Raw genomic sequence first — 11,560 nt, 5'->3', positions numbered from 1 at the left:
TATCATGCCGCAATGACAAATGTGACGCAAAATTAAATATCACCTCTCTCTCAAGTAATAATTGTATAATTGGGAAATTGGAGAATCGAAGAGTGGCAGCTTAATTATATGAGTGTTAACTTACATGAGTGGCAAATAGTCAAATGTCTCAAAACTTTTGCGGTATTTTTCGGTGGAACTCCTACAAGGCTATACTGTGGTATCAAGCGGAGGGCGTATATCTATTCAGTAAGGATGTTTTTTTTATATAGATGCAAATTTCTTAATTAAAGAGGGTGTAGCGCGAGACATTACCATTTCCATTGTTTTCGCTGCCTCCTACACCGATCACGCGCGCATTAATTGTATGGCATGACCGCATGAAGATGACCGTATAACAACTGTCGACGATGGCCAGTAAATATATAAATATAAACTATTTTAAAAGACATTTATAAACTGCGATATTTTGTTTCACGATAATACAGTAACACGAATCGTTCTTACATCATCAACTATTTTTTTCCCAAAACAAAAAAATGTTTGATTGTAGTATAACTTTAAAAGTGCTTATATCTATATATAGAGTGTACTACAGATCCATCGTCGCATTCTAAGGAACTACGGGAGTACTAATGTAATTTTGCACGGTTAAATGGGATTTGTTATACAACTTCTTATTAGCTCCTATTTTCATATGTATATATATGCCATAGATATTAGAAGTTCTAATGGATTTAATATACAACTTCTTTATTTTTTTATTTATAAATACAGTTGTGTACTTTGTATACATGTTACTGTTATCAATCGAGTTCCATGACCAAACGGCTTAGAGATTTTTCATTAATACTAGTATACGAGGTCGCGTATTCCTGCGAATATAGCCATCACGTTATCCTGTAATATATCGTGCGTAAGAAAATTCATTAATTTAATATGTAACTGAAAAATATATTGTAAAGGAGGCATAGGTAATGTTGCCCTATTGCCGAGGTTGGGCTATTACATTGAAGATGTTCCAATTTTTCTTATGATGTCTTAGTTACAACGATCGATACCAACATTATTATTGTCATGGTTATACATGTGAAACGTATATTGTCATTAAATTTTTTTCACCCATTGCAATGCACGGCCAATTTTGCTAGTTAAACATGATGATCTCCTTGCATTTGATGATTTCTAAAGAGTGACTAAAGCCTGAACCTTTACAACCAGGGCCAACATGAACTTTTTCTGTCACTCTTCCACACTGGCGTGTCTAAGGGCATGTTTGGAGGAGTTTCGCACCTTCTCCTAGAATCTTTCAGCTGCCAGAAGTTCTCCAAACAGTTTAGAATTGGAAAAAGTACGAATTACCCCCCTGAAGTATTGGGTGAGTACAAATTACCCCCATAAACCAGAAAACCAGTTATTTTTCACCCTCAACCATCGATACCGGATGAAAAAACCCCCGAGCAGCTTTGCAAGCTATTTTGGTCTACGTGGCAGCCCAATCAGCAATTCTTTTCTTTTTAAATCAGCGGGCCCCTCTCTTCTACCCCTCACCTCTCTATCTCTCTCCAAAATACTCTCTCTTCTCCCTCCCTCACCAACTAACCTCGAGGACGGTGGCGGGCAGAACTCGAGGCGACGAAGGGGGAGGCAGAGCTCGGAACGATGGCAGTCAGAGTGGGCGGCGGCGAAGAGGGCGCGCGCAGCCACCAGTGCTCGGGACAGCGGTGAGGTCAGAGTGGGCGGCGGCGCGGCGGATGCGATAGCGCATGCAGAGCTCCAACCCGTTTGTCAACGCGCTGTCCAGCCTCGCCCACGACGCCCTCTTCCCTGGCGGCGAAGGTGCGGCGGTGGAGGCGAGCTCTTCATTAATGGCCAGATCCAGCCAATGTGGCTCTCGCCACTCGACGACGTCGGCGGCAGCGGCGAGCCAACGCGGGAGCATGAGGCGGGGGTGGAGGACGAGCGCGGCGAACGCCTCCCTACTGCGCATATGGCTGTCTCCGCCGCAACACCTTCATCTTCGACCGCGTCGTCGTCGCCCTCGCTGCCGGTCGTGCCGACAGTCACGCCACTCTCACCTCCGTCTCCATGCCAGGCGCGCTCGCCACCCTCGCCGCCGGTCGCGCCGCTCTCTCCTCCGTCTCCATGCCGGGCGCACTCACCGCCCTCGCCGAGGTCGCGTCGCTCTCGCCTCCGCCTTCATGCCAGGCGCGCTCACCGCCCTCTCCGCCGGTTGCTTCGCCAGTCACACCGCTCTCGCCTCCGCCTCCATGCCTCGCGCGCTCGCCGCCCTCTCCGTCGGTCGCGCCACTCTCGTCTCCGCCTCCATGCCTGGCGTGCTCGCGCCCCTCCTCCATGGCGAGCATGTGCGGGAGAGCGGGCCGGCCGCTTCTGCCGCGCGGTTCAGAAGGGGAGGGAGAAGAGAGAGGGGGGCGAGGATTTGACAAGTAGGCCCTAACTTTGTTAAAAAAAATGTTTGTTGACTGGACTACCACGTGTGCTATTCGAACCCTAAACCGCTCTCAACAGTACCATGGGAGGGGGGGGGTTTGTCCTGTATGAAAAATTCAAGATGAACGATGTCTGATTTTCGAATTTAGGGGGGGTAATTCGGTCGACTGTTATAGTTCAGGGGGTAATTCATACTTTTTCCTTTAGAATTTACTCAGATTTTGATAATCTATAGTTGTGGAATCCAGAAAATAAACTAAAAGCCAGAAACTGGAAAAGCCAACTTTTCTAGATTTTCACCTGCTAGATTCTCTCCGGCTGCTTCTCAGAATCTTAAACTTCCCCCAAACATGACCTAAATATCATGCCACAATGACAAAAGTAACGCAAAATTAGATATCACCTCTCCAATAATAGTTGTATAATTGGGCAATTGGAGAATCGAAGAGTGGCAGCTTAATTATAAGAGTGTTAACTTACATGAGTGGCAAATAGTCAAATGTCCCAAAACTTTTGCGGTATTGTTCGGTGGAATTCCTACGAGGCTATACTGTAGTATCAAGCGGAGGGCGAAGAATTATATGCAATTATTCAGTAAGGATGATTTTTTTATATAGATGAAAATTTCTTAATTAAAGAGGGTGTAGCGCGCGAGAGATTACCATTTCCATTGTTTTCGCTGCCTCCTACACCGATCACGCATTAATTGTATGGCATGATGACCGTATGAAGATGACCATATAACAAACAGACGATGATGGTTAGACTAAGTACAGTGTGGAGGATGGATACCGCTACACTTGTTGTACTCCTGTACTTGTAACATCATTTTCTCGTAACAGTGAAGCAGATCGATCATGCTCCACCTAACACAATTCCGTGAAAAAAAAAGATAGGCCTTCTGAATATTACCTCTAAGAATGAGACTTTGATTAACCATTTGAAATTCAACCACCAATCTATTATAGTATTTAAACAGTCTTAGAAGCATCGCATTTATTGTGTAGGCTAAAAATAGAAATACAATTTAAAAATAACTAAAATTCAGAATAAAATAAGAAATATTAAAAGAATAATCCATGTTGCGAAGATGTTACGGTTTTTTCTGGCTGTGAACTTAATACACCATCAGCGAAGATGGCAGATCTTCACTGGCGGTCGTCTATTTTACAAGCGGTCTACTTACACAACCGCTTCTAAAAATAACTTTTCACTACCTACACAGCTGCCCGGAAAAAAATTACTTCGCGCTATAAAAAAACCCTCTCCACCCCTTATCTTTATCCCTTCACTCCTCACCACTCATCCCTTCCTCCCATCTTCTCTCGAGTGCTGCAGAGGGGCACGAGTCGCGCCGTGGGCTACGGATCCGTCCTCCGGAGGGGCGCGGCCGATGGTTCCGGCGGCGGGAGGCACCTTGGGCAATGACAACGAGTGGGTGGCGAGGCTCCCGGCGGCTGACCAGCGGCCGAACTTGGGAGCCGCAGCAGGTCGATGGCGAAGCTAGGTCGGTGGCCGCTGTGAGGAGACGAGGTGGATCCAGTTCTGCTCCCGTCCACCCTACCTCCTGGCGATGTATTTTTTTTTCATATTCTTTGTGATTTGTGAATGGATATGAGTTTAATTAGTGATTTGTGATGGATTACAATGTTTGTGAATGAATTTGTTGAATGGATTATGAGATTTGTGTTGAATTTGGGATTTGTAAATGAATTAGGGTGGTAGAGAATTTTGGATTTGGGGTAGGGGATTTTGAACCTGTGGGGGATTTTCACTTGCGGTTCTCTTTACATACCTGCTAGCGAAATTATATTTTCGCAAGCAGCTCTCCTTACATACCCGCCAGCAAAATTACATTTTCACAAGCGGCTAATTTTCGCTTGTGAAAATTCTCTATTTTCACTGGCCTTTGATTACTGGCGGATGGGTTGGCCTTACCAAAAATATAAAATGGACGCCAGTAAAAATCATTTTGTAGAGGTGACTAAACGGATGTTTTCTACTTTTCTATAAATTATATAATTATGTTGTGCCTTCGTGATATCTTGATTTAAAGTTATAAATTTAAATGAGAACTTTGATGCCAATTATCCCGCATGCACGAGTATCTCTATTGGATGTGATTTTCTTAAATTTGGAACATAAATAAATATTCTTGTTTGTAATGAAGAATATTTTAATGAAAACAATTAATTCAACATGATCACGGTAGATTTGTACTCCCTCTGTTTTATGATATAAGTCATTCTAGCATTTCTCACATTCATATTAATGTCAATGAATTTAGACATATATATCTATCTAGATTCATTAACATCAATATGAATGTGGAAAATATTAAAATGACTTACATGGTGAAACGGAGGAAGTAGATGTTTTCGTAAACTTTATTTTCCTGTGATAAACTTAATCTGCATATATTATATATGCATGGGGTATTATTATATGATAATAAGCGAAACATAACTCAATTTTGTTTTTGAAATTATGATTTTAATATCTCTAGCATACATGATAAGGTAGATAATAATTTGATTAGTTACTACCGTCAAACCTGGTGGGACAAATTCGTTGTGCTGTAAGTGTCACGTTGAGTTTTTTTTTCAAGGGAATACGCCTCTACGTGCTGTTTTTTTTTTCTGACAGCCCTTCCTTTTTCTTTTATTCGTGACAGTCCCCCACAGCAATACGCATCCAGATGCCTCCGTTCCCCTCGTGTTTGTTCAGGTTTAGGATGCTTTGTTTTTTTTTTTTTAGGGATCAGGATGCTTTGTTTGGAAGCCAGGCCACGTTCAGAACTTTTTTACTTCTGTGACCAGGACCGATTCTATATCCAACGGTTGCTTTTGTTACCGTTGCTCTATCTGACGGCTATGATTCGTCCTAAGATTTATCTCATGATTCTCTCACTTGGAGAGAGATTGGGGTAACTTTTAGTCCTTTAAAGTGGATATAATAGTGTTTTTCTCGAGCTATTCTTGTAAATAATAAATAGAATAGCACAAATTTGTGACAGCTAGCAGAGGTCCTTCGACGTGCATCGCCAAAGGTGCTAGGTGGTGTACACTCATGATACACGATGGTGTAACTTTATTTGCCATTAGTTTACGGGCAAGTTTAATAGTACTTAGTATAAAAAACTATTAGCCATAAAATTCAACACATCATTTATAGGTAATTTAATAGTCTATTTATATAATAAATATATCATCAATTAATACTTGACACACCTCTGTAACACATACTTCTTCCGGTTTTTAAAATATGGCGCCGTTCTTTTTTTATGCATATTTTACCATTCGTCTTATTTAAAAATTTTATATAAATATATGAAAATGTAATTCATGTTTAAAATATCTTAGTGGATAAACAAGTCCCAACAAAAATAAATAATAACAATATTTTTCTACTAAGACAAATAGTTAAATATGGGGTTACAAATCTATTAAAAACTTGTTGAAACCCGTACAACTACTCTGCAACGTACATACTACAAATTTGTAATCTATTTTTTTTCTTTTTCTTATTATTTAAGCACAAATTTGATAGGGACAACTCTGGTATACTCTGGGAAAAAGATAAAACAACTTATGTAGTATAAATCAGAGGGAGCAAGAGTGCTCTAAAAGAAACCACCTCGCATCTAAGTTTTATAAAACTAGTGGGGGTGTGCGAAGGTAGGCTCAAGCGTTGATTCTGCTCGTTTAGCTAGCCCGCCTCTGACGCTGCATTATGGAGGGAGTAGGCTTGTAGCTAGCCCGCCTCTGCACGCTATATTTCAAGGAATCAGAGATCCATACAGACAGAGACGTTCAGCCATCAGACCTGCAGAGGCAATCCATCCATGGCATCTATCGTTCCTGTACTCCTGCGCCTGCTGCTCCTGCTGCTCCCGCTTCCCCTGATCCGAGACCACCTCTGGCCGAGCCACCGCCGGCCAACGCCGCAGGACGATGCGGGTGAGCTCCACCCGATCTTCCTGGTGCCCGGGGCGAGCTGCAGCGACCTGGAGGCGCGGCTCACCGAGGCGTACCGGCCGTCGACGGCGCACTGCGGCGCGATGAAGGGGAAGGGATGGTTTGGGCTGTGGGAGAACAACACGGAGCTGCTGGTCCACGACTACGCGGACTGCTCACTGGAGCAGATGACCCTGGTCTACGACCCCGCCGCCAACGAGTACCGGAACCTGCCCGGCGTCGAGACCCGGGTGCCCAACTTCGGCTCCGCATGGTCGTTCGGCTACAAGAACCCTGTTAACCGGTAAGTTTCGCTCCTACCAACCACGAGTCCACGAATCACCTGATTAAAATGGCAATATACTCTCTCGGTCCCTTATTCCCAGAAAAAAACCAACCTAGCTATAGCTAGAGCCTGTTTAGATCAATTTACTATGCCAATTTTTTTTGGTAAATGTTTTGATGGCAAAAGATTTGGCATTGAAGTTTTGGTAGTTGGTGTTTAGATGCATGGTAAAATTTTACCAGTTTATTAGTAATGACAGAGAGAGCACGGCTCCCAACACACTTTTTGGCAAAATGTGTTACTCTAGGCTCCCAAATGATAAATACCAAATTGCTAACTTTTTACCACTAGTGTTTAGATCCATTTCGGTAAAAATTGTTCCAAAACAATCAAACTTTTGCCATTTTGGAGGAACTAAACAGGGCCCTAGTTTGTGGGACAGATGAGCACATGGAGAGTGGATTTTAAACCATCCACTCGTTGTTTACATGTCACTAGTTATAAAAATATTTAGAAAACTATGAGAAGATATACTCTCCCTTTTTTTTATCCGCTGAACTAGGCCTAACCCTAGTACTGCCACCATGTGGATCTGCCTTCCATGCATTTCCACCTCCAATTGATGCAAAAATCGATTTCTCACTACTCCCCCATCATTTTTCATTTCCATTTTAATTCAACTTTTAATTCATCGAACCTGCATTGTGGGTTGAGTTGAGCCGAAGAGAGACAAGCCGAGCAGAGAAAGATATCAGACTGGGTTGGGGCTGAAAAAGATAGTTTAAAATAGTTTCCCATACACATGCATAGCTGACTCTTGAAAAGAGAAAGAATCATTAGTACTTCTTCCTTCAATTTCAGAAATAAATTATGTTTTAGATAAGATTGTAGTGAAAGTCTTAAAGCTTTAACTATTAATATTCTTTTAAAAAATAGTGTGTGTGTGTGTATATATATATATATATATATCATACAAAGAACTATAATAAAAATACAGTTGTATTTATTTATGTATATATTATAAAAAAGTAGTAAAAAGATATATTATGAAGACCATTTTGTTGTTCAAAACGTTAACAATTATACAAACCGGTGAAATTACGTGATTCAATGCTGGAGTAATTGCTTGATTACATATATATATATTTTAGTCTACAGAGAGCACAATGCCTTGGAAAGCTCAGAGACTGGCTGGAAGAATTGGGATACCGTGATGGGGACACCATGTTCGGAGCTCCCTATGATTTTCGCTACGCCCCGCCGGTACCCGGCCAAACATCCGAGGTGTACTCTCGCTACTTCAGCGAGTTCATGGCGCTCGTCGAGGCAGCGACCAAGAAGAAGCAGAAGAAGGCCGTCATCCTGGGGCACAGCTACGGAGGGATGGTCGCGCTCGAGTTCGTCAGGAGCACCCCGCGGGCGTGGCGGGACGCGCACATCGAGCGCCTCGTCCTGGTCGCGCCTACGCTCCAAGATGGGTTCGTAGGCTCGGTGATGAAGTTCATCACGGGGACGGGCATAATTTTCGTCCCGACAGCCACGTCCACGAGGCCCATGTGGAGGAGCTTCGAGTCCGCCATGGCGAGCTTCCCGTCCCCGGCCGTGTTCGGCCGCGAGCCGCTCGTGGTCACCAAGAGGAGGGACTACTCCGCGTGCGACATGGAGGATCTCCTAGCCGCCCTCGGCTTCGGCGAGGGCGTCGAGCCTTTCCGGCGACGGGCCGTCCCCAGGATGTACAGCCTCGAGGCGCCGATGGTGCCCATGACGTGCATCAACGCGGTGGGCAACAAGACGCCGCTGCAACTGGTGTTGTGGGACGACGACGACGATGACTTATTAGACGCGTCACCGGAGGTGGCAGCGTATGGTGACGGAGACGGCGAGATCAACCTGATCAGCATGTTGGCGTTTGACACGGAGATGGGTCGGCAGCCAGGACAGGAGAAGCGATTCAAATCCGTCAAGATAGCTAATGCTAACCATTCCACGATTGCCATTTATGATTTTGCACTAAAGAGGATCATTCAAGAAATTATTGAGGTGAATCAGGTACGTTAGTAGACACTCCGTACGTTGGGTTTCACGTATATATGTTGGGTTTCACTGTGCGCGGTAATCATATATATCACGTGTGGAATTCTGTGTAATAAATGAATCCCATGCAGCTTTGTGTATACCGATGGGTTGGTTGGTAAATAAAAACCAAAAATTACTGCTCCCACCATCCCAAATCAGAAGGTATATATCATTAATTTATTTCACGTTATATTCCAAACGAATATAAAATCAGTATCATATAAAAATACTTAAAAATATAAATCTAATGATATACATATATAATACTTAACATAAAAATAATTATTACAATCATTTTAACGTTATCGAGTTTGATTATCCTTCAAAAGATGACGCCCTATAATTTGGAATGATGCTAATATATTAGCTCAATTTAAGGTAATGGAAATATATTGCATCCTCGGCCTTTGTTATACTACGTACAATCAATAAGCTTTTTAGCTAAAAAGATAGTAGTTGAAAGGCCAAACCCTTACTACCATAACAAACAAAATTAGACAGTAGTTGAAAGGCCAAACCCTAACTACCATAACAAACAAAATTAATTGATAATAAACTTAAAAAACCATATACATTCTAACATATTACGTCACTCATAGTAGAATACAAATACAAAGATACTTGACTATCAACTCTAAGAAAGTAACACTATTGCGCGTAATATAATGCTCCTTCCACCATAACATCAACACTAATATTGAAGCTAGCTTAATGACATGAAGATAACCTGCGTGGAATTAAACAACTTTTTGTTATTAAAAACTTTATCATTTCATTAACATCAAAATTGACCAACGAAGTACACTAACCCTGAATAAAACCATTTTCAAGCGTCTAGCTAGACACTCCTCGGAGTAACTCGTCTAGCTAGGGACTCCTCGGTGCCAGTTACCAAAAATATTTCTGGTGGTTCGAGGAGGAGGGATATCCTATATATCTATAAAGTGATCATCTCCACTAAGTATAGTTAATGATATTTCTCTATTCTCTCATTAAGTCAAATCACCTCAACTGTTTCTAACTATTGGATGGTTGATCTATGGTCTAAATTATCTCCCTCCCTTTTCTTCTAATATAAAATCATACCACCATAGTTTTATTTTTTTATGATTAGTTTATATTACCTTGTTAATTTCTTTTTCTTCTCTCATTGAGTCACATTATCTTAGTTTTCCTTTTACATGATTAATTCATATATGATTTAAATTGTTATAAACCACATTATCATATGTTTTATATATACCTTTTTTTTCAATAGTCGGGCATAGATGAAAATTATACAAAATGTAGATATTTTACATGTTATTTGTACTAATATTATACAAAACTCCCATAAACGCGGGATATCATCTAGACACCATCATGCAAAACGAGCCATGTGGCAATCAAAGAATAGGTGCTGAATTGTTTTCTACACATTGCAGAAACCATCACTACCACAAAACAACCAATACAAGTCGGCACTATAGGTATCGGAAGTGCTAAAATCGACACCTATAGACCTTTTCCTACCTCCATGTAATGAAAACACAAACAACGACACCCTTAAGTGATTATAGGTGCCAGTTCTGTAAAAAACCAACACCTATACTATTGGTGTCGCTTTTTCAAAAAAAAAACAACACCTATAATAAATTAAAGGTGTCGTTTTTAACACCTTTTAAAAACTGAGCCGTGAGCCGAACCATCGAGGAGTGGATAATTGAGGAGAGTGCGTGGTGAGGAGACAAGTCTCTCTCTCTCTCTCTCTCTCTCTCTCTCTCGGTCTGATCGCTTCTCTCTCTCGCGCGTCTCTCTCTCGTCGTACCTCTCTCTCTCTCGCGCGAAGCAGCTCCCCATGGTCAGCGGCGCCCTCCCCTTCGCCAAATCCAACGGGAGGGGAGGGTGCCGGCAACTATATTTTGGATTTTTGGGTACTCGATCTAGCAAAACAAGTTAGATGGTCAAACTGTATCGGTTGACTACCCATAAAACATTTGTTTGTACAACACAAAAGAATAAATGAGTTACTAAAACATCAGTTAGTGACATAGAACGCAATATCAAAAATAAATAGAGAAAAAGAAACACCACCAAATCCACATAAAACATTAGGTTCTAATTGTTGAAAATCGTAAAATTAATACTTGTTGAAACATTAAAAAAACTACAACATTCACATGAACTATTGAAACACCATAAAATACTTATTGAAACATACAAATAACATCATACATAGCATTAAAAGCCCTATCGTTTTGCTTATGCTTATCCTTATTTTGTACGACTTGTTCACAACAAAAAAAACATGAGAAAAACTTTTATATACATGTTTTTAGCGATTCAAAAGCAAATGCTGTAAAACAAACTACAATAAAAAATTACAAAATTAACTCCAAAATTAAGTTTTAGAATTCAAATTTTAGCTTATAATCATAAGCGCAATGATGAAGATGCTAAAATATAAACTATTGCACCACAACATGATTCTCCTTGCCATCAAAGAAGGTGAACCTGGAATAATGCAGCCTTCTCAAATCGCTAGCTTTGATATGCTCTGCCCTTGTAACATTTGAAGGCTTGCGTGAAGACAACCCATGCAATGATGGATATGACAAGGAAGACCAAGAAAAACTTCACTGGGAAGGACACAATCATCATTACCATACTCTCAATTAGAGAGTGAGGTTCCACCCACCGCCACCGGATCCATGCATGGTCAGAACCCCTCAATCCGGGGCACATCATGAACCCCACCGATGGAGCAAACGGGATAGAGAGCACTACCTCTCTCATTCACTGGGGTGGAGACAATTGATCTTTTGTCGATGTC

At 41.6% G+C, this 11,560-nt stretch overlaps 1 protein-coding gene across 1 annotated transcript; it reads left to right on the top strand.

The window, feature by feature from the left end:
- Nucleotides 1–6,054: 6,054 nt before the first annotated feature.
- Nucleotides 6,055–8,891, top strand: LOC4329826 (lecithin-cholesterol acyltransferase-like 1). The gene is made up of 2 exons (XM_015768049.3): nt 6,055–6,690; nt 7,824–8,891. The coding sequence occupies exons 1-2, from the start codon at nt 6,275–6,277 to the stop codon at nt 8,728–8,730; spliced, it is 1,323 nt and encodes a 440-aa protein (XP_015623535.1). The 5' UTR covers nt 6,055–6,274; the 3' UTR covers nt 8,731–8,891.
- Nucleotides 8,892–11,560: the final 2,669 nt, after the last annotated feature.

This window comes from Oryza sativa, chromosome 2 (assembly GCF_034140825.1).
Source record: "Oryza sativa Japonica Group chromosome 2, ASM3414082v1".
NCBI lineage: Eukaryota > Viridiplantae > Streptophyta > Magnoliopsida > Poales > Poaceae > Oryza > Oryza sativa.
This window is presented reverse-complemented; position numbering and strand designations above follow the sequence as displayed.